Raw genomic sequence first — 27,505 nt, forward strand, 5'->3', positions numbered from 1 at the left:
TGTATTGGGTGCATGATTAAGTTCCAAAAAAATCAGAATTACTAAAGGTGCAATATTTAATTACACTGAATGGTTGTCAATCAGTTACTAAGCCTTGGATGCCTGTCATCAGATTTTTGTCTCATCTCCTACTAGTTTTATTTCTTACTTGGAGAAATCCTCTGTGGAAATTCATTGTTATATTTTATTGATATAATTCTGACCAGTCAAAAAGATTCTTTGTGAAGTAATTAGACCATAATCCTGATTTTTTATAAATATAAAACAATGTAGACTGTCATTAAGAGAGCCAATAAAACATCAGATCATTCTAATTATAGGAGAACATGGACCATTTGGCACTAAACAACTGTAAACACATTGGACCACCCAGGGTCTGGATGTAAGTTCACACTTATTTATCAGAGTATACCTGCAGAGAAGGTTTGGCATGTCAGCATCTTGCCCATTGGAGCAGGATAAAGTCAACCTGGGTTGGTTATGAGAACATCTCAGCAGCTGGCAAAACTACAGGAGCAGATTGCTTGTTTCTCTCATTGACAGAGGAACAGTAAGTAGAAGGAAAAGACACAGGAGGTGGTAAAAGGTGGTTTGAAAATGAAAAATCAGCCTAAAGTAGAAAATTGTACAGCATTAGCTATTTTAAAGCAATACGGAACTATACTGCTGTAAAGCGCAATTAATGGGGCCATACTTATAAGCATATATAACATGCTAATCATATACAATGGTTTGAGAAGATAGGAATCTGGAACAAAAACTTGAAATAATTTCAGCAAGAGAGATGCACTCAAATTTAAAATCTTTGTGATCTCTGTCCTGTCTTAAGTGGCTACTCACTTACAAAATTCTCTGTAATGACACTGAAAGTTATCCAACTTCCATGTTCACTCAGATCTAATAACATTATCATCCAGGACTTTCAAGGTCAGCCAAATTTTATGTGCAAGACAGGAGCTTTAAAGCGATAGTTGCAAATACAGAAGCCATATTTTCCAAATGACAATGAAATGGTTTTGACATTAAATCTACAGTCATACCTTCAAGATTCCATCCCCACATCCAAATGCAGCCAAATTAATGTCTTGATTAAGACAGCAACAACGAATACGAGAGTCCTGGACGTCACTCTGATGGATTACATTGCCAGTTTTTCCATTTATTAGCTGTTTTTAATGCAAAATAATTGAGTTAATACTGAAATTGTCCACGCATCTAAAAAGACAAAATGAAGGTGTTATTTACACCCAAGTAATAAAGGGACACCAATAAAGTTGGAAAAATGTATGTCCCTAGCCAGACAGGAGTACCATAGAACAATACGGCACAATACAGGACCTTTGGCCAACCATGCTGTGCCGCCCTTCAAACCACACCTAAGACTATCTAACCCCCTTCCTCCCACATATCCCTCTAACTTAAATTCCTCCATATGCTTATCTAACAATCTCTTGAACTTGTCCAATGTATCAGCCTCCACCACCACCCCAGGCAGCGCATTCCATGCACCAACCACTCTCTGGGTGAAAAAACCTCCCTCTGACATCACCCTTGAACTTCCCACCCAATACCTTAAAGCCATGTCCTCTTGTTTTGAGCATTGGCGCCCTGGGAAAGAGGTGCTGGCTGTCCACTCTATCTATTCCTCTTAATATCTTGTATACCTCTATCATGTCTCCCCTCATCCTCCTTCTCTCCAATGAGTAAAGCCCTAGCTCCTTTAATCTCTCCTCATAATGCATACTCTCTAATCCAGGCAGCATCCTGGTAAATCTCCTCTGCACCCTTTCCAACGCCTCCACATCCTTCCTATAATGAGGCGACCAGAACTGGACACAGTACTCTAAGTGTGGCCTAACCAGAGTTTTGTAAAGCTGCATCATCACTTCACGGCTCTTAAACTCGATCCCCTGATTTATGAAAGCTAACATCCCATAAGCTTCCTTAACTACCCTAGTCACCTGCAAGGTTACTTTCAGTGATCTGTGGATATGAACCCCCAGATCCCTCTGCTCCCCTACACTGCCCAGAATCCTGCCATTAACCTTGTACTCCACCTTGGAGTTTGTCCTTCCGAAGTGTACTACCTCACACTTCTCTGGATTGAACTCCATCTGCCACTTGTCAGCCCAGCTCTGCATCCTATCAATATCCCTCTGCAAGCTTCGACAGCCCTCCACACCATCCACAACACCACCGGTCTTTGTGTCATCTGCAAACTTGCTAACCCAGCCTTCCACCCCCTCATCTAAGTCGTTAATAAACATCACAAAAAGTAGAGGTCCCAGAACCGATTCCTGCGGGACACCACTAGTCACAGCCCTCCAACCCGAATGCACTCCCTCCACCACAACCCTCTGCTTTCTACAGGCAAGCCAACTTTGAATCCACACAGCCAAGCTTCCCCAGATCCCTTGGCCTCTGACCTTCTGAAGAAGCCTACCATGCGGAACCTTGTCAAATGCCTTACTAAAATCCATGTAGACCACATCCACTGCACTACCCTTATCAATCTTCCTGGTCACCTCCTTGTACTGTGAACAGATTCTACAGACAGATGCTTAACAGAACTAGTTGCATCTAACAGATTAAACTACTGAAATATAGTGACAAAGAATATGAATTTTATCTGACAGCTGGTATTGCTAAAGGCAACATGACTGGAGAATGAAAAATAGTTTGATAGACATCAATCACTTTAAAAGGGTGGGAAAAATATTGCATAGTGCATCATTTGTTATGGTCAAGTTTATTCACCAAACTATTTTGTATGCCCATTGACTCAAGGAACTCAAGAATGCTCATGTCAACTTGTGCACAAGTTTTCTGTTCTTGAGGCCCAAAAACTAGTTAATGTAAAATTCTTCTCATATTTGTTACAAGATTACGTTGAATGTCATTGAACAATCTTCATACCTGAAAGTCCATAAATGATGCTGGGAAATGATATTGCTTTATCAGCACATATTTCTGGGTTAAGGAGTCTTCTTATCTTTAAGGCAATATCTCAGGTTCAAAGATGACCTACTTTTACAACAGTTCTGTGGGCTCTGTAGTACCTGATCAATCATGAGATTATGAACCTGTATTCCCCATTTTCTTTCTTTATTTATTGGGGTATAGTTGCTACCTTCTAATCTGTGGGAACCATTCCAGGACCTATGAAATATTTGGAAGGCAATAAGCAACCAGTGCATCCACCTCTTTCAAAATCTTCAGATGTAGGTCATTGATTTTCTGATCATTATTTTCTCCAATACATGTTTTTCATGCTAATTTCTTTTAGCACCTCATTCACTCTTACCTATTGTTCTCCATCATTTCCAAGAGGTTTTTTTGTGAAGCCAGACACAAAATATTTGTTTAAGTTCACTGCCGTTTACTTAATTTCTCCTATCGCATCTTGTTAGGGAACCACATTACCTTTTGCTAATCATTTCTTCTTGTATGATTTTCAGTCCTCAGGCTTTCTTGCAACATTATGAGCCTTTTCCTTTGATCTAAACCATCTTTGTTCCTCTTCTTATGCAGTCCCTCAGGATCAAAAATGTCTTGCTTCACTTTGAGAGCTTTGAGGTGACTGATGTGGCCAAAGCAGGAACTGCATTCTTTCACGGAGGGGGCAGGCGATGAGTGACAGGGCAGGTAGTATGCAAGCTGTTGCACTCCTTCTGACACTTACACAAGGCTTCCGTGTGCTCTCCGTGCATGGACCCAAGGTTCTCAACAGCATCTTGAATGCTCTTTCTCAACTTTGATTAGTCCTCGGCCAGGGATTCCTCGGAGTCAATGGGGATGTTGAGTTTTCTCAAGGAGGTTTTAAGCACACCATTGAATCTCTTCCCGCGTCCAACCAATAATCTTTTCCTGTCCCAGAGCTCAGAATACCTCATCTGTTTCAGGGTTCTGGTGCTAGGCAAGTGAGCAACATGTCCTGCCTAGTCGGGCTGACTGAGTGGAATTAGGGCCTTAATGCTGGGGGGTGTTAGCCCAGGAGGTTACAGACATTGACTCACTTACCTTTCTAGTAAATTTGAAGGATTTTGCAGAGGCAGCATTGGTGCGATCTTTCCAGTGTCTTGATGTGTTTGCTGCAGGCAATCCAGTTCTCAGAACCATATAGGAGGGCATAGATCACTACTGCCCTGTATACCATGAATGTTGTGCTTGGTCTGAGATCTTGACCTTCAGTAAGCCTTTTCCACATCAATTAAAGGTTATCCTAATGCAATGAAGCAAATGGTGAATTCCTTCATTGCTGTCCACCTTTTCAGAGAAGGTGCTCCTGAGATGCAGGAAGTAGTCCACATTTCCCAGTACCTCACCACAAACCTTTACTGGCAGAGGGCAGTGCTTTCTCGTGGAAGCAGGTTGGTAGAAGACTTTAGTTTTACTGATGCGAGTGTGGGGTCCATCCTCTCACATGCTTCAATGAATGAGTCAAGGTGATTTGTACTCAGTTTCCGAGAACATGCAGAAACTATTGTTGTCCATGTACTGCAGCTCAATGACTGAAGTTCAGGTGACCTTGGTTCTGGAATGTACTTGCCATTTGCAATTAGTTCTGAACATTATTCATTGCTTCATTCCTGTGGAAAGCAAGCAGCAATATTGCAGCAAGAAAGTTTGAGAAAAGCGTCAGTGCAAATATGCAGCCTTGTTTGACACTGGGATTGGCTCTGTTGTAGAGTCTTTGGTTGGGCTCCTAGCCTGCATATCATCATGAGCAACTGTAAAATGGGACAAACTTTTGAGGCAGCCAAATTTGAGGAATGTGTTCCACAATCCCTTCCGAGTGACGGAGTCAAGGCTTCAGTGACAAAATCAAAAAAAGCCACGTCAGTGGTGGTCTCTGTTTTTTCTTGGAGTTGCCATGTGATGAAGATCTTGTCCACTGTGGCCCTCGATGGACTGAATCCACATTACCTTTAACTTCTTGTTGGACCACCTCGTTTTTTTAATGCCTTCAATGGATATGTATTTGTTGTAAGCTATGTAATAATTCTTTAAATGATAACCATTGCTTGATTACTGTCATAACATTGAAGGTAGCTTTCCAACCTCCCGTAGTCAACTCAGGCCTCATGCATTTATTTATAGTTTTGTTTAGATTTAAGGCCCTAGTTTCAGATTGAACTAATCACTTTAAGATTTATTCTTGAAATTAAAAGAAAAGCTACGTGACTGAAATAAGAGTTGTACATCTCAAGCATACTGTACCTCTAACTATATTCTGTACTTCAGTCCAAAGAGCAAACCAGGAAATGATCTGACCTTCAAACTAACCTTGCCTACTTCTACCTCAGCTTTCCTTTCACTATTTTTTCTCTGCATTTAATATTTTTCTTTGTTTACCCAAACAAAGTTTAAGCACCACTGAGTTGGAGATATACAGAGAGACAGCAGAAAACAAAGCAACTGAAACACATTAAGTTGATTATTTTTGTTTGAAATGATTTCAGTTGCCCTTGCTTTCTTTTTTTTTAAGATCAGCAAATGGAAAACCTTGCTCAATGTGTAGACTATCTGCTCAAATTTAATATATTGCTTCCTTCTGAGAGGAGCTGCTTAAATCAACAATACAGAGAGCCACAGGGACACCTAATCATAACCTTTCCATTTGAAACAAAAAATGCTTACCTGTAAACATTTTTTATTATCAGATACCAGAACAAAAATGTCATTCTTTTGGAAGATTGCATCCATGCACTGTACCAAAGAAACAGCAGAGGAACTATGCACTTTATTGGTCTCCCATAGCTGTCAAAACAAAATGCAATTTAGGTGTCATAACCAGGAGATTCATGCATTCTTTCAATCCTTTAGCCTATTATCCATATAATACAACCAATTCACTGAAACCAAATGACATTAAGTTTAATGAAAAAGCTCAAAAGATATTAAGGTGATATTGCAAAAACTCAGCACCATCTCGCCGGTATGTAATCTATTTGACATCCACAAAAAAAGTCAGCGGAAAGTAGAAAACATTGCAACTTTTGAGATTACAGAGATATGATGCTTCACCATGAAAAGGGTTTATGCTGTAAGGTGGAAATTAATAATATAAGAGTTTGAAATTAATTAATCTTTGTATAACTGACAAAGTTGTCTGAAAACTAATTACCAAGAGCATCAGAAGATTAGTGAATATTCTACCATTAATCAGTAAATTAGAGCACTTCATTTACTTGAAAAGATAGAAGGAAGCTCATTCACTTATCTATGTTGTTCCAGTGTTCCTTCCCCAACCCTTTAAAGGGGGAATACTTTGAAATGTAAATTTCTCTTGACAAAACAATAATGTCTGTCAATACTAACAATGTTTAGTCCAGGTTATGACAAAATGTTTGACTAGACCTATCCACTATATTTCATAAGGGATAAAATTAGTTTTGACATTGAATGGAGTTTAGTAACTAACAAACTCTGTTCGAATGAGCTTACTCTTCATTAAAAGTTGAACTAACGTAGTGGAATATAATCAGCTTTGTCATCAGAATACAATCTTTACAAAGAAAAGCGGTAGAATTTATTATTGCTGGAAAACTACTGCACTGCAGATCAATTCAGAAAGGATTACGCACTCATGGGTTACAACACGAATGAAGGTGTAATAAGAACGCTGTCTCTTTCATCTGTTCAATATACTCATAAGATGGAAGAGACAATGAGCATCTGTGCAACCAAACAATTTGTACAGCTCTACTTTTAAATTGGCATGCCACAGCAGTCTAAAATATGCAGTTATATGATTGTCTTTCAAGTCATGTGGAAATTAAGAGAGGAAGTTCAAACTGCTAGCGTTTTTCCCTTTTGAAATATTGTGGACAGGTCTAGTCATATACTTGTGATAGGGGGAGTAGAATGAAGGTTCATCCAGATTGATTTCTAGGATGGCAGGTTTGTCATATGAGAGAGCAAACAAACTGGGCCTATACTGTCTAAAGTTTAGAAGAACGAAAGGTGTTCTCATTGAACCACACAAGAACCTTATGGGGCTCAACAGGGTAGAGCTGATGTTTCCTCTGAACCAGGGATCACTTTCTGAGAATAAGAGGGCAGCCATTCTCAGCAGAAATGAGGAGAAACTTCTTCATCCAGAGGGGAATGAATCTTTTGAAATTCTCTTCCTAAAAGGGCTGTGAAGATTCATTCATTGAGTCTATTGAATAGAGACTGATTGGTTTTTAGATATTAAGGGAATCAAGGGATATGGAGTTAGTGCCAGAAAGTGGTGCTGAGGGAAGTTCAGCCATGATCTAAATGGACGGCAGAGCACGCATGAGGAGCCGAGTGGTATACACCTGTTTCTATTTGTATTCCTACAGGCATTTTCCTGGAGAAACAACATTTCTGTGGAAAATTAGATCTTTTTGAGCAGCAATTTTCAGCTGAACAATTATTTGCCAAGGAGAAGTTTGATTACAATGATGAGAATACCAACTCTGAAACATTTTCAATTTATGAGTCTATTGGAGTTTATGAAGACAACGGTGATTGGTGAGAACGTTTTGAGGCTGGATCGACCAAAGGCAGCAACTTTCGTTGACCTGAAGTTTGCAGTTTGGAGGACAGAGGGCTAGCAGCTCCTCAGAATAATTAAGACTGAAGGATGCAAAGTCAGGGATCAGGATTTCAACAGCATGGTGCCAGAGGCAGGTGCAACGTTGGGCAATGCTACAAAGGTAAATATATCTCTATTTTTGAGATATATAGGATAAGTTGAAATCCTAATTCAGGGCCTAATTGGATATAGAGGCTGCAAACACAGCCTGGTTTAGCTTGAGACAATGAGTGGGAAGGGGCAAGAGTAAATGGAGTAGAAAGGGAAGCTATTAACCTTAAAGGAGTGATCAATGGATATAAGTCAATTTACCGCACCGGCAATATTTGAACTACACACTGAAGGTAAAATCTAACACAATAATAAATTAAAAAATTAAGTCACATTATATCCTCACATTGGATGGCATTGGATGCCAACTTGCATATCATTTACATGTGATTGCAGTTTTGACATGTCAATCTTATACATTTTTCTTGTAGTTTCTCTAACTTATAGAGATCATTGTACTCCTGAGAATGAGAAATACTTTGCCTCAAATTCACTAGGAGGGGAGGATTGTACATCACAACATTTGATACGAATCTCTTCCAAAATCAGATTTTTCCAGTGATGATATTAAAATAGATATGGTTCTCTCACATATGCCAGATAAATAGATTAAACCACATACTGATTCCCTGTTCATCTCTGTAAAATTGGAGCATAATGTTAAACGCAAGTGAAGCAAATAGATACCACATTGCAGGGAGGTAGAGCGAGTACCATTTGGGACATGTAACATTTTAGAATTCTGCAGATGGATGGCTCTTCATTCTGAAAATGTTTTTGCACGAACTGAAATAATGAAAGCAACTCTGTACGTGTAGTTGTTTCTCATAGTGTTCTTTCATTCACAGAATTAGTTAATAAAATCTTACATACCCGAACAGTTTGGTCATCTGAAGAGGACAATAATTTTGAACCATCATGCGAAAATTGAACACAATGAACCCAGCTCAAGTGTCCACTGCAGTCAGCCACCCTCTTCTGCAATTCCATGTCCCATAACTAGAAGGAATTGAACAAAAAATGTAACTCAATGTATTGATTAAATTTTTTTCATATCACAAGATCATGAAATAGTGATTTATTGACAGTGATTTTGAATCTAAAAGTGGGATTTTCATTCACTTAACTAAATCAGCTAGAGGACTGCAATTGGTATTCTCCTTTCCAATTAACTGCCACAGAGCCAGGTCTTCCAGGAATGAGGCAAAAAGTGGAAGCAGGAGCTGACATTTCAAGGCAGCAGGTGCCTTTCACAGCGATCCTTGAGTACCAGGAAGGGCAGGTACATGCCTCATGATCCCTCAAGGCAATCGTGGCCTCTCTCTCCCCAGTGGCGTAATTGTCGACCTTTCCCCCTCCTACCTCCAATCAGTAACCTTTCCCCAGCTCACCAGATCACAATTTCTAGCTTCAATCCCCTCCTGGGAGAATTGTTTCTAAGTATTCCCAGCGTTCCCCACCAGACAACTGGCCAGTTGGAAGATGGAAGGCAAGATCCTGCAATTCCCTTCAGCAGGAAATTGCCTGTTTTTTTTCCCCACTCCACTCCTGTATTCTCCAGAAATATTCAGGTCAGTGGATTGGGAAGTGCTGCTGATATCAGATACTATGGAAAATGTTTTGATAGTTCTGTATATGTTCCCACAAGGAATCATGGAATATAAGGTAATGAATAGGCTCACCAGAAAAGTTGGAAAGGAAACAGAGTGCAGCCCTAAATAAGTAAATTCTATCGGCTGGAAAGAGATCAAAAGAAACAAAACATCAAGGGCCATAATGAGCAAAAATACAATGAAATTCAGAAGTGCCGAGACTTTTTAAGTAGAAGACTAGGGACAGATGACTCAAGGTTGAAAAGTGGGAAATTACTGTTTCATGTGCAAGAAAATAAAAGAAAGCATTGAATCATAACAATCATAGAAACCTGGAGATTTAATGGACAAATCCACAAAACTATGAGCATACTACTTACAATGTTGAAGTACTGATAAGACACTGGGTTTCATTAGTAGAGGGATAATGGATCACCTGCTGATCCAGTGCAGTTAAAAAGATGCCATCTCATTAATTTTACTTTTATTTATTTTTCCTCGATATTTACTCCCACTTTCTTATCTATAAAAATTCAGATGGCACAGAGGCACTGCAGGTAGTGTGGCTACCACATGGCTCTAGCAACCCAGGTTTAATCCCAACTCTGATTTTGCCTGTATGGAAGTTCCATGGTCACAGGGTATCCCCTGTGAATTCCCATTTCCTCTCAAATCACCTGGACATGTTGGTTGGTAGATTAACTGTAAATTGACCCGAATGTTGGTGAGCGAAAGGAGAATCAGGGCTAATTGATGGGCACGTGTGAGAGAATAGGTTACAGGGAAATAGGTGGGGCAATGGGATTGCTCCGAGAACCAGCATAGACTCAATGGGCCACATCCTATGCCATTATGAAATTTGAAGCATGTGACGCTGTTGGGTAGGGAATTCCAAGAGTTAGACCCAGCAATAATGAAAAGCAATACATTTCTAAGCCAGGTGGTGTGACACTAAGGGTAATCTGTAGGTGGTGCTACCCCCACAGCACTGTGCGCAGTTCTGGTCAAAGGAATAGAATTTCTGCCCTTAGAGAAATGAAATAACAAAGATAATTCAAGGCAACAGTATTTTACATTATGAGGAAATACAATGGCTCAGTCTTTAGAAATGGGAATCTGAGGTGACATTCAAGTTCATGATGGGTACAGTCAAAATGCTTTCTGTGAAATTATTATGATTGAAATTGCATGGAACAGATTTTAAATAAAATTAAGTATATAAAAAACAAAATAATTTTCTTCTTAACTTCATTTACACCCAAATATTAGGGCCACAATAAGAAACTGGATCAGTCAGGATGATTCCTAGGAAAGCAAGAGATTTATTAATCCAAATGATGTTTCTCAGGAATTAATCCTGAAATGGTCAAGAAAATTTCCTTGCGAAAAAAAAGAATACATAATTCTACTCAATGGTACCCCCTCCCAAAGTCCTTTCATTCTGGTCCTTGGGTCCTTCACCCAACTTGTGCCCAGCCTTTCACTGCCTCTGACCTCTGCTCTGCAACGTCCTTCTGAACACCCATCCATTGCTTAATGCTCTCAGTGTTTAGAGATCTTCAAGCTTTCTCTCAGCAAACTTAGTTTGGTGTCACAGAAGTGTTTTTCTGCATTAAAGGCTGCACATGGATGCATGTTCCTCAGGACCATCCACTTACCTCTACAGAATTGTGAGATAAAGCCACAGCTAGTAATGGTCTGGTAGGAGAAATATCACAAGACTGAATAGTGCTGTAGCGACTCATTGTTAATTCAGTTATCATGTCACCAGTCATTACATCATAAATCTGAAAAATAAAAGATTCTGGAAATAACAACTTGGGAAAAGATGTGTTGATACATACAAGTCAAAATAAACTAATCATGAGGGGGCAAAGCCGAAAAAACTTAGCCACTCTAAAATCCTTCAGACACATGCATTCAGAGATAAGGAAAACAACAAAGCCAAGAAAATGGTACATTAAACAAAAACAGCACATCAAAATATTCTTGTGCTGGACCAATTCTCCTCTCCGAGCTTTTTTAAAAAATGTGCAAACATGCAGGTCTAAATTTATGATCCTCCACATGATGTTTTCAATCTTATTTAAATAAGCTCAACTAATTGATCCACATACCTATCCACCTGGAAACCGAAGTACACAATTTTATTGAAGTAAGTGGGTTACTATTAATCAGCCTTGAATCTGTGAACGACTGCTGCTTCGTCATATTATCTATGCATATAGTATGATTTCATACATAAAATTAATACCGAAGGACATTTGGTCCAATTACATTTTTTTTTAAACAGAATGTTGCTTTTGTTTACCTTAATATTTTTTGGGCTTCATTTAGATTTTCATACCCCTGTAGGCAGGTGGTTCAATGATTGTGATGTTTAAGATCAACAACTGTAGAGTCTTGAAGCAAAATTTTTTGTTTGCTTTTCTCACCATTAGAACCAAGGAAAAAGGAGAAACTAAATTTTGTGATTAAAAAAAAATGGTTTGTCCAAATGTAATTGGATAATTTTGGCTAGTAATCAAAAATTAGTATTTTAGCATAGGAAAAACTTAACATGATAAATGTGTAAGAAATTAATGGTTGATCAATGCCAATTCCCTTTTTGAAATGAAGTAAGTTATGTTGGTTTACAAAAGCAGAAAGTGGTTTAAATCAGAGAAGAGCTGGTTAATTTCCAAGCAATGATAGGCCTGTGTTCAATTGCATTGGGCTTTGAGTCTCCATGCACTCCTTTCGGTACTGGAGACTCTTTCTCTATGCATCTTCTATAGTCCCTTTTCTACTGATAACACATTTCATATACAACATTTGTAACCAAAATGCTCATTTTTCATACAATGCAACCAATTAGTGACAGCCTAGCTGTTGACCACACAGTAGTTACTTGTTTATCAAGAAATGGGCTTTTGGCTCATGTTTTCAGGCACCTTGGGGATGCTTGGCCTACACGTGGACCTAAAGCAGGAGATTAAATAAGATAACAGCAAACCCCTAATGTTATGTCTCAGGCTGCAAGGAAATTCTGATAGTGGTTAGGAACCTCCCGATAAACTCTCTCTTGGTAGTTGTTTTGAGTGATTGCTGGCCACTAATAATGGAATGAAACTGGAACTGAAGTCTCCTGGCCTGGAGGAAAGTATATGGATTTAGACTCTAAGGAGCCAAGTGAGGCTCAAGAAAAAAGCGGTGTCAATGAGGAACACGAAACCAAAAGAAGAGAATGAGCATATGGAGATAAAGCAAAAAACTGATAGTGAGCATCAATAGTTTCATGGGCCTTGAACCAAACTTGACTACTTTACTGAAAAATGACTTAATATATAGATGACTGTTGAGCAACAAAGGAACTCAACATAAAAGGCATTACAACACTAAACCACAGAACCAGAAACATTCTGGTTTTAATGAATTCACAGGACGACAATGCTAACAAAAATTGGAGGTGCAAAAAGGGAGTTATCTGTTCAGCAATTATCTTCCAGAAGGTGCAGAAAGAATCAAAAACGATACTGAAAGTGAGCTCTGAGATTGCTTCATTAATTATCAAGGCATTAATTGTCAATGAAGGTTTTGTGAAAGATTGTTTGTTAATAAGCAGACAGAGAACTGTGTTCCACTAAATCTTTGAACTTTATATAAAAAAAAGTAATTTTGGATTGTTCAATCTTTTCAGTCCTGTGTGCCAGGTCTGGGAAATGACATTTTATGAGAACTGAAAGGGAGCAGGAAAATGTTTATGTACTCCCCTGGTAGAATTTCAAACTTTGACTCAGCTTAGTTGGCAGGATTTCTGTTTAGTGATAAATTAAATGTCTTTCAGGTTTATGATGACCTAGAGGTACTGGCATAATTCCAAGGAAAAACAATGTGCATGGACTTGTTTATCAACCCCAAGGATAAAATTGAGTCTTTGTGATGGTAATGGGAAAAACTGACTGGCATTTCAACAGATGGTGCACCATTAGTGAGAGGGGAGCATAATGAAATAATCACACATCTTAAGCAGTATTTGGAAAAAAAAATGCTGTAGGAACTCAGCTGGATTAAGCAGCATCTGTGGAAAGAGAAACCAGTTAATATTTCAGGTCGAAGACCCTTCATCAGAACTGAGAGCAGTATCTGGGTGATTGAGGAACAACTCTTCTTATTTCAATGCATTATACAACAGCAAGAGGAGACACATGATGGATGCTGTTGTCTCCCTGGTCAACTACATAATGTCTCTTGGCCTCAACTACCGTCAATGTAAAGAGCCTTCAGAAAAAATTATTGCTGTGAGTTGTTATGCATTTTATTGTGCAGAAGGTGGGTGGCTTAGTGAGGTATTGAAAAGGTTTGGAGCAATGCTGCTGGAATTCAACATTTTGATAGGAAAAGGAACAATTTATGTATGGCCTCATCATCTAAATCATATCTTTTTGGACTGAACTGAAACTGTTCTTAACACACTTGCGATGAGGTGATTTCTCTCACTTTCATATTTGACAGGTTCTTTTTTCAAGCACAATAGCAACTTGTGGGAAGCTTTGGTATTCATTTGAAATTTTCAGATGTGTGCAGACAGAGAAGAGCTGTAGTTATTTGCTGATCCATTTGCAGCCTTCCCAGAAACAATAAAACTGAGCATTGTCTTTGAAATGATCAAACTGCAAATGCTGCACTAATGCAAAGAAAATCTACTCCATTTCTGCAATTGCCTTGACTCTAGCTTTTTAAAAAAAATTCATTAGGGTGGGCCACAAAGCCAAGTATATTCATTTGCAAGTTAGCATTCTCTCTGTTGAGACTCAACAAATCAATGCAGCGCAATTGTATTTCAGATTCAAAGCCTGAAGCGATTATATATCCGGTAAAATGGAAAATAAAGAACCAATATTCCCAGAATGATCTCCCAGACACAGTACAACATATCACATTAATCCTGAGGTGTAATCAGCTGATAAATGTATATTGTTTTAATTTAATTTGGAAGGCAATGAATATTTGAAAATCTCTGATGACATCCCAGTTGTATCAAAAACACACCTTGTTACTGAGTCTCCAAGACTGATAAAGGGTGTAAGTATGTTTTCATACAAATCATACTGTCAAATATCAATAAGGACCATTCATAATGCCCTGATCTTTAAGCATCCAAATTGTTATTAGTTGTTTGGTAAAAATCTTAACAAAACTTTCAACATACTTTCTGTCTTCATGCACGTGACCAAAAATATTAGAATCTGGTTACGTATGATTAAAGAAAACATGTTTGATTAATGGCTTTCAGTAGAGATTCAGAATTTCAATTTTACTGCAAAAACATTGTGGATTCCTGATACAATGCTCTGCAGTTGTGATAACAAATATACAATACAAAGCTTATGTTGTGTTATAACGTTAAACAAGCTTACAGATGTTGGCCAACAAAATAAGGAAAAAAATTCTAGGTTGTGTTCTTTATTCCCCTCTTAAAGAAATAAAAGGCTAAAGCAGAAGCGATTCACATAATGCAGAGAGAGAAATGTGCCAACTGATTGTCTGGAGGTACAAATTTGTTTACCAAACTATGATTCCAAAATCAGGAATCAGAAAAGTAATCACTTTTTGTGAAGCCTAGCTAAACACTATTAGCCTTAAAGGAGATGGATTCTCTCATTAGCTAATTACTTAGTAAATTATAGATTGTCTACTTTCCATTGCAATTACAGTCTAACGAATTGAGTGATTGGTATGTACAAATGAAATTGCTCAATAAGTTCAACCATCTATTAGACACTGTTGCTTTGCGAGAGGCTCAAACAACTTTTAAACAATTGCTTTATTACTAATCATTGTATATCAAATGGCATGATGGCATAAAATCTACCGAAATTGCTTTGCTTTTGCGGCAAAAGATTTTTTAAAATCATGCTAGGTTTCCTTCATCTCCCAGGTCAAGCATATTGGCTCACAAAAGGAAGTAAACGGAATAATCAGCTCAAATTTAGGATAAAAGGAAAATAAAATAAAATTAAATAGTATTTTCTTTTATATTTATTTGTTTTATGTTTTTAGGAGTTCCAGCCCTGCTCAAAGTGAAATATTGTTTAAGATTAATAGCAACATATACAGCAGGTTAACATGAAGTTGACTCCATTATCATTCCTTACAATGGTGTAAACTATATATGGGGAGACACCAAGCATGGGTGGTCTGCAGTAAGGGAGATGACAAAGCAAGTGGCAGCTTTCTTGAAGACAGGGTCACAGGTAAAATCACAGATTAGTACAGAAATGGGCCCTTCAACTCACCACATCCACACTGACCTCTTTGCCCATCTACATTTATCACATTTGCCCACACTAGGTGGATATCCTTTGAGGTCTATTTAAGTGCCTGTCTAAACACTTGTTAAAAGTAATGATTGTATCTGACTCGACCACCTCCTCTGGCGGCGAGTTCCAAACATCAACCAATCTGTGCAAAAGAAAATTACCCCTCAAATCCCCTTTAAAACTCATTCCTGTCACCTTAAACCGATGACGTTTTGTTTTGATACCCCTACTGTGGGAAAAGGATTCTGAGCATCTACCTTATGTATGCCTTGTACAATTTTATATACGTTCATCAGTCACCCCTCAGCCTCTTCCACTCCAGGGAAAACAAGCCCAGCCTACCCAATCTCTCCCCATAATTGAAGTCCTCCAGTCCAGGCAACATCCTGGTGAATCTCCTCTGCACTTTCTCCAGCACAAACACATCCTTCTTATAGTGTGGCAACCAGAACTGCATACAATACTCTAACTGGTGTTTTTTAAGTTGCAACACAACGTCCCAACTTTTGTACAGTTCTGCTGCAGAATTTAAATGGGGCAGTCTTACAGAGGAAGATGATGTGTATGCACAATGAAATGCTGGTGCAGAAACCCTTTGCCCACTCACCCGACTTTCTAAATAACATTGCAACTTCACAGCAGGTCCAGTAACGTGGATAAGTGTGAGGTTATCACTTTGGTTCTGGAAACAAAAAGACATTATCTGAATGGTATTGGATTAGAAAAAGAGAAGGTGCACTGAGGCCTGAGTGTCCTTGTACATCGATTGCTGAAATCAAGCATTCCAGTGCAGCAAAGAAGGCAAATGGTGTGTTGGCCTCCATTGCAAGAGGATTTGAATATAAGAGCAAGGATCTCTTGCTGTAGTTGTACAGGGCCTTGGTGACATCTGGAATTTTGTGTGCAGTTTTACCATAGGAGTTCAACGAGTATTGAAGACTGATTCCTGGGATGGCAGGACTGACATGAGGAGAGATTGGGTCATTTAGCCCTTTATTCACTGGAGTACAGAAGAATGGGAAGGGATCATGCAGAAACGTACAACTTTGTTACAAGACCAGACTGGATAAAGGGTTATGTTCCTGACAGATGAAGAGTCTAGAACCAGGGGTCGCAGTCTCACGGTGTGAGGTATGCCATTTAAAAAGAGAACAGGAGAAATTTATGGAATTCTTTACTAAAGAAGGCAATGGAGGACAAGTAATTTAATATATTCAAGAATGAGGGAGACATATTTCTTAAAGCCAAAGGGATCAAGGGATAAGAGACAATGACAGGAACAAGGTCTTGAAGTGGATAACCAACAACGATTGTGTTGATAAGTAGAGCAGGCCCAAAAAGCAGGATGACCTATTCCTGCTTCTATATTTATATGTTGCTGTACAAATTAAGGAAGTATCATCATGGCTGTTGTGAGTATGCAAGGGCATTTACATGGCAGCAAACTTTCTTCCAGCAGCTTTGGGAATGCTGAGGTTCTGCCTCTTTGGAGTGAGAGTAGTTCCACAAAGCACAGATCTACTGACTGCTCTCAGGAAGACAAATTTATTTCCCCATCACACTACTTTTACCTCGCTATTGAGTTCTGTTTCAATCTCTGGGAAAGTTCTGCCGCACTGGCATCAGAGAACCATCAGAGGTGGTGAGACAGTACATACAGTTGGGAAAGAGAGGTTCCGTGAGTCATCAACACCAAGTCCGGATGGCATTAAGTCTCAGCATCATGACAAACTGAGCAAGGGAACCTCCACCTGTTTATCATTGACCATCCTCCCTCAGTGACGAATAGTGCTCCTCTTTGTTGAGCAATACTTGGGAATGAAGCACTGAGAGTAGTCAGGGCACAGATATACTCTGGGGTACTTCAACATCCTTCTGTAACAATGGCTGTGTAACACCACCACAGACCAAGCTGTCCAACTCCTGAAGGACATCAGGGCCAGATTGGGTCTGGGGAGGATAGAGAGTGAACCAACAGAAGGAATTAACATATTTGACACTGTCTGCAGCTCACCAAGTTAAAGATGGTATCAAATTGAATGAAAAAGCATACAATAATTAATGGCAGGCAAGAGGAGGAAATTTTTAGAAACCTATATAGCAAATTATAAAGAGGAAGATGATAGAATAAGATGCATAGCCAACAATATAAAACATAGTAAGAGCTTTTTACTGATATACAGAAAGAGCAGCAACAGTAAATACTGGTTTCTTAGGAGATGAGACTGATTAATTAATGATGAGAGAAAGAGAAAAGACAGAGATTCTAAATAATTATTTTGCATTGCTCTTCATTGTAGAAAACACTAAAATAATAACAGATGATCAATGGACTACAGGGAGGGAGGAACTAAAACAATCTCTATCACTCAAGATAAAGTACCAAGCAAACTTAAGGCTGAGAAGTCCCTTGGATGAGATGGCCTGCATCCCAGGGTCTTAAAGAAAGTGGCTGCAGAATTAGCAAATGCATTAGTTGTAACCTATCAGCATTCCCTGGATTCCAGAGAAATCCCAGATGACTGGAAAACCACATATGGAATACCACAATTCAAGAAAGGAGGGAGGCAGAGAGCAGGAAACTATAGACCAGTAGGTCTAACATTCATCATTGGAAGAAATGCTGGAATCTATTGTTAGGAAAGTAATCACGGAACATTTAGAAAATCATAAGGCAATCAAATAGTCAGCATAGTTTTATGAACAGGAAACCAATAAATGTTGTATATTTAGGTTTCCAGAAGGCTTTTGATTTTGATAAGGTGTCACACTAAAGGATGTGGACAACATTCAAGCACAGGTTGGTAAATGGCAAGTAATGCTTGTGCTGCAAAACTTCAGTCATTGATCATCTCCAACACGTGAGGGTCTGACTACTTCTGCTTGACATTCCATGGCACGGTAGTTATTGTGTCCCCAACCGACAACACCATGGTGGTCAACAATAACCAGAAACTTGACCAAAGCAACCACATCGACAAGCAAAAATCTGTATCCTGCAATGAATGGACCACATCCTGAAATCCCACAGCCTCTCCACCACCCACAAGGCACAATTCAGCAACGTGACAGAATACTCTCTGCTTGTCTGCAGGAATTCAACTCCAAAAACATTCAAGAGGTTCAACAAATAAACCAACTTGCTTGATTGGCACCCGATTCACCATCTTAAAGATTCACTTTCTCCAGCAACAGTATACTGTGGTCACTGTGACTATCATCTATAAATTAGTACAAAACTAATCCACCAGCACCTCCCACCCTGCAACTTCTACCACCAAACAGGTCAAAGGCAGAGGCAGATGGAAACAACACCAGCAAGTTTCAATCCAAATCACAGAAGAGCTATGGAATGGGACTAACTGGTTTTCTCTTCCTTGCTGTACATATTTTATGAGTCTATTATCCTAATGAATCTTTAAGCCTGTGATTTCCTTTGGTATCTCTCTTGGTGTGTAAAACTGGATTATATTCTGACAATGAGCTTTGAGTCCTGAAGACTTCAGTACAATCATAGCTACAATCAGGAGCATGGTAGCATGGTATTTATTGCCTCAGTGTGTCAGTGATGAAGATGCTGCATACACCAAGAGTAAAGTGAAGCAAACTGGTCTGTCCTGGATAGTGCTAAATTCCTTGTGGGGTATGCAACATTTTCATCACTGACACACTGATACTGCTAAACTTCAGATGGAGTGCTTAGGCTTTGTGATAAGTTCTTTGTGGCTCAAAAGAAGTTCAGATAAATGACAGCAGCAGCTGAAATGTACTCGGTCTGATCCAGGAAAAGTTGTGTCCAATCTCGAACACCAGCAAAACCCAGTGTCTACCAACAACCACCTCCATATTTCACAAGCTGGCTCCATGTGCCCATATATCAGGATTCACCCCATGGGCAAACTTATGAACTTACCCCTAATAAGAGGTAGCACAGAAGTTTTGTTGCAGAGCAGATACCAAAGCATTTGGAAATCAGCCAATTAAGTTCCATTCCTCATTGCATCAACTGTTTTTTTTTAAAGTGTGGAGTTGAAGGATTGGAAACAAAAAGCAGAGAAATGAGGTGGCCCAACTAGAAGTGGAATTGTGGAGCAAATTTGGCCACACGTAACCATGGCACAGTCAGACAGTCAAAATGGAAGAAATTAGGAAGCAAAATACCAGAGAAAAAAAGGAAAGTAACTTACAGAAAAAACAATGTTCTGAAACAAAAGTGTAAGCTGGGAAGATAAAGACAACTCCACTTCCCTTCTTGATACATCAGCAGCACACATCATCAACTATTAATTCCTCAAAATCCAAGATATTACCAGTAAACTTTACTTTTAGAAAATACTTACAAAGAGAGTGTTTCTTGCAGCTGCCAGAATTTGGGTGCCATCAGATGACCATAAGCAGCACTTTAGTAGAACCTCCTCCTCATCATCACCATCGTCTGATTTCTGGCATTGTTCCTTTACATCAAGGGATTTCCACATATTACCAGATCTCCATAGCTGTGAGAATAGAACATAGCATTGCTTCACTAGCCATAAACCGTCAAGTATAAACACATATCACTTCAGAATGAATTACAATTTTCAATGTATTTTTAAGAACAAAAATGAATCATTTACGGAGATCCAGAATTCGTAAGGCACACTTACATAGGAAATGAAAAAGTTAACCAACTGAAAATTGATCAGAATGATATCCTGTCTTATCCATAATCTTCAAACTTAGCTACAGGCACACCATTTTTGCAGCTAATTCCAATGGCTTCCATATGCCAAGTTCAGAAGTGGAGTACAAAACAAAGTCCTTCAAGATTTTGAATTTAACAAAGCAAGCAATAGCCAACTTCTGCATACAATAACATGGAGTCACAGGGAGTTATAGAGTCATTCAACACAGAAACCAGCCCTTCCGCCCACTGAGTTTACAGTGATTATCAGGGACCCATCCACACTAGCCCTATACCAAAGGAGTCCATTTGACCACTCATCTGATGTAAATTAATAATTCCAGAAATCAGATGATGTCAAGATAATCTCCTCTTTCCCCATAAATCACCCTAAATAAACCTTTGTTACTTTCCACCTATTTCATGTTAGGAGAGCAAACTTGGGCACAATACTCCTGACATATTCTCACTAAGCCCTTACACAAGGGAGGTGGTAGAATCAGATATGATAGTGATATACAAGAGGCATTTAGACAGGGACATGAATAGGCAGGGAATAGAGGGACATGGACTGTGTGCAGGCAGATGGGATTAGTTTAGATTGGCATTATGGTCGCTGCAGACATGGCGAGCTAAAGGGCCTGTTCCTGCACTGTACTGCACTACATTCTATGCAGGTGTAATTAAACTTTACTTTTAAACTTTTATGATAAAGATTAACATCCTACTTGTTCTCTTGAAAGCTTGCTTCACCTGAAGGCTAACTTTTCTTGATGTAAGGATGCCCAGGTCAATCTGAACATCAACATCTCTCTGTCATTCACCTTTTAAAGATCATTTAGCTTTTCTATACTCCTTATCAAATTTGCATTTATCGACATTATACTTAATCTGTCATCTTCTTGCCCATTTTTTTTTTAAACCTGTCCATATCACTTAGTCTCTTAGTCCCCTTTAGTCACTTATTTGCCCACCTGGCACTGAACTGTCAAAAAAAAAATCAGATACATTGAATGGTCCTTCAACTTGGGTGACATGAACATGGGAACTATTGCTATTTAGTCACTCAAGCTTATTCTGCTATTCAAGAGGATCATAATCAATCAGCAGCCAAATTCCATTTTTGCTCCTTTCTCTAGATCCCCTAATAGCTTTGGTTATCAAAAATCCATCATTCTCACATTTGAAATTAACTAACCTAGTATCAGAAGAGAATTCCGAATTTCTAACACTCGCTGTATATAGAAATATTTTCTAACTTCAGTCTGAAGAGGCCTGGCTCTGACCTTTAAAAGATTCCCCATAGTCCTATAATACCAACAAGCAAAAGATGTTTCTCTCTGTGCAACTTAATAGTTCCACTTAAAAATCTTGAAAACATTCATCAAATCATCTTTATGCTTCTTAATGCCAAGGAACACAACTCTAGGAGACAATGTATCATACTGGTAAATCTAGAGTACACTCTCCAAGGTAAACCTAACCTTCCTAAGGTATGGTTCTCAGAGTTGCGTACACTTCTCAAGATGTGGTTATTACATAACTGCAGCATTACTTATATCCTTTTATAGTGCTGATCTTTAAGTCATCTGCATGCCAATGTCCCATGAGACTTTTTGAATATTTCTGTCCTTATCCATGAAATTGTAATGACCTGCATCTATAGTCTCTCTGAATTTCCACTGCATTGAGCTTTTCACTTTTTAAAAAGTGCCTTACACCATACTTGTCAGGTCCCATGTGGTTTATCTCAAATTTGTCTAGAGTGAAATCAGTTTGTCACTGTTTTGTGATCTGTTCACATCTCTTTATAATTTAATGCTTCCACCCACTTGCACTGCTTACAGTGTCTTCAGCAAACTTTAATACTTGGCTTTTCACTCCATCTTCTAAGTCTTACATAAATACTTCAAATGGTTGCGACCTCAGTGCTGGCCAACACTAGTCACATTCAGCCAATCCCAGTCCCTCTCCATTATCCCTTTTCTCTATTCCCTGCCACTCAGTCAATCTCCTATCCTTCCTGAAAATCCCATTTATTATCCAGGCACAGAATAGAAACAGCATTATCCCTTTTTATGCCTGCAACCTCTAAGCAGCTCTACCACGCTCCTTCCTGATTTCTGCAATTATTTCATTTGTTGAACTACTCGAATCTTTTGTGCTAAACGTTTGCTGAGGGTGTTAAGCTTCTTGTTTTATGCCATGGGACTAATGGAGATGTGTTGGTCACATTCTGGTCTTTGTGAAATTCATTGAAATTTAACAAATTCACTTTGTTCTAATTAAAATTTACCTCTGCTGTCTGTGTTGATGGCTAAAACTGCAATTTAAAAAAAAACTGACTTTGCCATCTTTTCCCCATCTGATCGTTCTCTCCCAAGTTTTACCTTTGGTCTTTATAATTTGCACTATGCTGGTCATTCTGCCAGGGGATAAGAAGAGTTCTGAGAGGGTGATGGGGTGTTGAGGGGAAGGCAGTGGCTGGGTTACAGGTGCTGATTGGATGAAGAGATGCATGGTGGTAGGGAGAAGATTCCAGCCAGAGATGCAAGCAAATTTGAAGGATGAAATTAAGTCAGATTTAGGTAGAAATTGCTAAAGTTTGGGCCTTGGCATCTAAAGGTATAACCAACAATACTGAAGAAATCAAAAATGTTGAAGAGGCCAGAATTGGAAAGAGCAACATGCCTCAGGGCTAAAAAAACTAAAGGGCAGAGAAAGGGAGGGGCAAGACTGTGGTGCAAATTAAAAGGATGGAATTTTTTTAAATTGAGCTTCTTTTAAACCCTAAAGCAATGCAACTCAGTCTGAACAAGGTAGATGGATTAATAAGACCTGTTTCATGTGAGATGACAAAGGTCACCTTGTTCTCAAACGTGACACCAAGATTGGAAGCAGTCTGATTTGCAGAAGAGAGATGAAGCAGATGGCAAGCGAACATAGTTTGCAGTGGAAACTGAAGACAATAGCTCTGATCTTTACAATATTTAGCATATTTGTGCTAATTCAATACTAGACCAATTAGGGACAGTAAAGAGTCAATGGAGATTACAGTATTATAGCTGGATATCTTCTGAGTGCCTGTGGGAATTGATGCAGTGTTTGCATGCATCCTTGCAGGTCAAGGGATAAGATCTAGATGAAAAGTAGCAGGCAGCCATCTTTGGGGAAAGCCAGAAGTCATGTGAGAGTTGGGATAGAAGGCACTGCAAGTGGCTCTTTGGATATGACTTGACAGATTACAGTTGAGGGTGATTTCAACTAGTGGAGAGACAGTAGGATAGGATAGAGTGGTCAACCATGTTAAAGCATGCAGATAGAGAACCTTCATACAGATCATTAATGGCTTTGTTCAGAGCTGTTTCAATGCTGTAACAATAGCAGATGCTTAACTAGAATGATTCAAACATGGAAAGAAGTTACTTAGAAGGATTCAAAGAAAGATAATGGCTTGTAGCAAAACTTTGGAGAGGAAAGGGAAATTGGAGATGGTGTTATCTTTTGCAAGTCAGTGAGGTCAAGCATTGTGCTTTTTTTTTGAGGACTGTAATGATGATAAGAGAGAAAACCATTAATGATATTAGTAAACAAAGAGTGGTAGAGAAGATCTCAGAAACAATAGGATCAAGGCTGCAGGTCACATGGATAGAATGAGCTTGGAGAAAGCATGAGGGGAAATGGGAGAGAACTAGAGAAAGATGAGATGACAGCTAGGGCATTTAGAAAACTTAGATGTTCAGCCCAGTGGCAAGGGTAAGGGAAGTAATAGACAAAGTTAATTGGGTGGTGTTGATTTGTGACAAAGAACCCTGGAAGGTCCTCACACCCGATGTTGGACATGAATGTGCAGCACAGAAGGTAGACTGTCTGCATTACTGCAGAAGGTTGAGGGTTATTTTTCACACGAGGATGTTGAGAATAGTGAGCAATTTTGGCAAATGAGAACACAGTCTGATAATTCTGTTGCCCAGCCTAATCTGAATATAAACCAAGTCTGATGCTCTTGTATACAAGAGGGCAATGATCAGGATGCCGTCAGGGTCATAGAGAATAATAAATTAAGAATAGCAATTCCTCAAAATAATCAGAAGATTAGCTGCATCCATGAAAATAGAAACAGTGTTGACATTTCAGTTCAATGACCTTTCATCAGAACTGGTCAGTTGCCACCTGAGCTTTGAGTGATTCAAGCATTCTTTGTTCTTATTTCTGGTTACCAGTTTCCACAGTATTTTTGTTTGGGAGAGAGCAAAGTAACGTTAATGGGGGCCAGGGCATCAGTGGTGGAGGTTACGGTGTGGTTGAGCAAATCAATAACCAGTGGCATAGCAATGTCAGACTAATGGCTATATAGTTGAATTGGGAATGAAGTGGGAAAGACTAATCCTAAGCTGTCTGGTTTCAGACGTCCCTTTTATGGGAGAAAAAATTTCTGACAATCCACCCGATCTATGCCTCTGATAACTTTGTATACTGAATCAGATCCCCACCGTCACCCCCCAACCCCTCAGCCTCCTCTGCTCCAAAGAAAGCAATCCAGCCTATCCAGACTCTCTTCAAAGCTGAAAAGTTCTATCCTACAATTGACAATGATTTTTTTTTTGTTAAGGTTTAGATTGAAAGAACATGATTAACATCACTTCCATAACAAATTTACAGTACAAAATCCAGTTTTAATTATAAAATAATCACAGATGGCATGTACCTTCACTGTCCCATCATTGGAGCAGCTGGCTAGATATTGGTCATCAGGAGAAAAATTGCAATGGTTAACAGGTTCTCCATGACCAAACAGAGTGTTTTTACAGCTGGTCCCCTTCAGGTCCCATGTCTATAAAATAGAAAGTGATAACAAGTGATTGGATTGAAAATGAAGAAAAATATCTCTCTTATTCCTACTTTGTACGACATCCCTTAACCTTGAGAGACTGACCAATTTTATCTATAATCATTTTTTTTCTTCTTGAAATAAATTGGTCAGGCTTGCACAAGACTTGTGGAAAACTTCACGACAAATTTACAACTGCAAAATAAAATTGTACAATGCCCTCACAAAGATAAATTTCAGAGACAAAGTTGTAATTGTAGCACACTTCAATGACTCAAAAGGCAAACATTGCAGTGATCTGGAAAATGCTCCAATGCAACAAGTAAAACATCTCAATATTAAACTATATTTAATATTAAAAATTGTACAACACATTGGAAACAGATATCAAAGATTACATGGATAAATACATCAAGCAAGTACTTGCATTACATGCGAGTAAAAATCTCACCAACTCTCCACCAAAATTAGCTTTAATAACCAACTGCAGAGCAACTGGCTGGTACAGCAGATACCTGTTGATATCAACTCCACGTAAAGCTGAAGCATCACAAACATGAAGCATTTAAGATGCATGTACTTAAAATACTCCTTTGAATACAATTTACCAAAAGTACTGCCCTATCAATCAAAAACATTGTATTGTTTAATATTACTTTCTTGATCTATTAATTCAAACAATTGCACTGCAGGCTTTAGTGCTTTTCTATTACTCCATTTCAATTTGAATATCCATCTTGTCAGTTTAATGTCCACATCAATTATAATAATAGTAGCTAGGGGCACACTTAAGTCATGGTTCTTGACAACATAAAAGCAGTCAATAAACATGAATTTAGAATGGATAGATCCAAATTAAAATCCCTGATTATTTTTTATGAAAGTGGTATCCCAAAGGGATACAATTTGGTGCATACTGATCTCAAATTAAAACTTTTAATAAAGACCATCACTGAGGATGAAAACAGTGGGAATTCAAGGCAAAATTTGGAAGGGGATAAGTTATTAGCTAGAAGAAAGGCAATTGCAGGAATTTTACTGCACTTATTGGTTGGGAAGGACTGAGAGAACTGATCCCATTTCTAAACTTGGACCTTCCCTATCCCTCACCTACATTAAAGACGGTACAAAGGACCAATACGACGGGCTCAAGTTTTCAAAAGGTATTAGGTTAGATTGCCAACAATTGGAACTTACATATAACAGAAAAATATCCGAATGTGCTTCAAAGGTAAAAAAAAGATCCATTACGAGGCATTGGAAACTTCCCAAAGCTTCTAAACTGATAATCAACCATGACTAATGATACCATCAACTCTGTCCTTAGACCTAGTCTCTTAGGACCAAACTCTCGTCAAACCATCAATACTAAAGGAGGTCTGAATACCAATTAAGAAATGAAGAGTAGAGCATCAAATCCTGATAGCACAATAGCCAAAGTTCTGAAAACTGAGGGGGAGAAACAATGGTAAACAAAATCTATTTGCTGTTCCCTAAAATCTGGCTCACTGAAGAAATCTCATTCAGTTATGAATATCATCATCCTTTTTAAAAAGGGAAACGAGGCTGCCTGTGACAACTGTTGAGACACTGCATCTCCTTGTTTGCTTTCTCTGTAGAAGATATAATCCTAGAGTCCCACAGTGGTTTCATGAAGCACCACTACACGAGTTTCATAGCCAGGCTGATCCAGCAGCAGTTCAAGAACAACTAAAGTTGTACATGGTCTTCACTGATCTGACCAAAGTCTTTGACTGTTACTCTCCACAGATCCTTATGACTACATCAGAGTTTGGCTATCCAAATGGATTTATCATCATTGTAAAACTTCTCCAAGATGGCCTTCCATCTTGTACTCTATCTGAGTCCTTTGCCTCCTGAGCAGGTGAAAAACAGATTGTGTTTTGACACCCACGCTTTTCTCCAACCATGAAAACACTGTGTAATGCCATATGCCACAGGGCAACAGGATCAAATATCAGACAGATGGCAATCCCTTCAACAGCTCTCATCTCCATGCTAGAACTAACATAACATTGGCAATAGTAATGGAACACCAGTTTGCAGATGATTATATTGTAGGAACACATTCAAAGGCAGACCTACAAGCAACCCTTAACTACTTCTTAGAAGCTTAAAAAAACCTAAGACTAACACTGAGCATCAGGAAAACAGAAATTCGTGGCCAGCCTTTCCTTGTCAATCATCACACCTGCAATTACATCAAGGAATTGGAAAGTGTAGAACACTTTGACGACCTTGCAACCACCACTCCTGCAGGGTAGGTACAGATGCTTAAATTCAGCACAGAAGCCATTGAGCCAGGCTTGCCTTCAGCAGTCTATCTCATCAAGCATTCAATAACCATAAATTCAGTGCATCTACTTTTAGTTTACAAGCAATAAGAGTCCCAACTCTCCCATATGGCTGCAAGACTTGGGTGACCTATAGAACACACCTGAAACAGCTGAAGTGTCACCATTAGTAGTTTCTTCAAAA

At 38.9% G+C, this 27,505-nt stretch overlaps 1 protein-coding gene across 4 annotated transcripts in view; it reads right to left on the bottom strand.

Moving 5' to 3' along the window:
- apaf1 (apoptotic peptidase activating factor 1) overlaps window positions 1-27,505 on the bottom strand; it is a 179,356-nt gene that overhangs the window by 73,572 nt on the left and 78,279 nt on the right. For all 4 annotated transcript variants that reach the window (XM_052033698.1, XM_052033700.1, XM_052033699.1 and 1 more), the window contains 6 exons: window positions 24,884-25,009; window positions 19,853-20,008; window positions 10,869-10,997; window positions 8,492-8,617; window positions 5,641-5,760; window positions 1,041-1,166 (listed from right to left, as the gene is read on the bottom strand). In XM_052033698.1, coding sequence (XP_051889658.1) covers window positions 1,041-1,166; window positions 5,641-5,760; window positions 8,492-8,617; window positions 10,869-10,997; window positions 19,853-20,008; window positions 24,884-25,009 — 783 coding nt within the window. The remainder of the gene's footprint in view (window positions 1-1,040; window positions 1,167-5,640; window positions 5,761-8,491; window positions 8,618-10,868; window positions 10,998-19,852; window positions 20,009-24,883; window positions 25,010-27,505) is intronic.

This window comes from Pristis pectinata, chromosome 19 (assembly GCF_009764475.1).
Source record: "Pristis pectinata isolate sPriPec2 chromosome 19, sPriPec2.1.pri, whole genome shotgun sequence".
In the NCBI taxonomy this organism is placed as follows: domain Eukaryota; kingdom Metazoa; phylum Chordata; class Chondrichthyes; order Rhinopristiformes; family Pristidae; genus Pristis; species Pristis pectinata.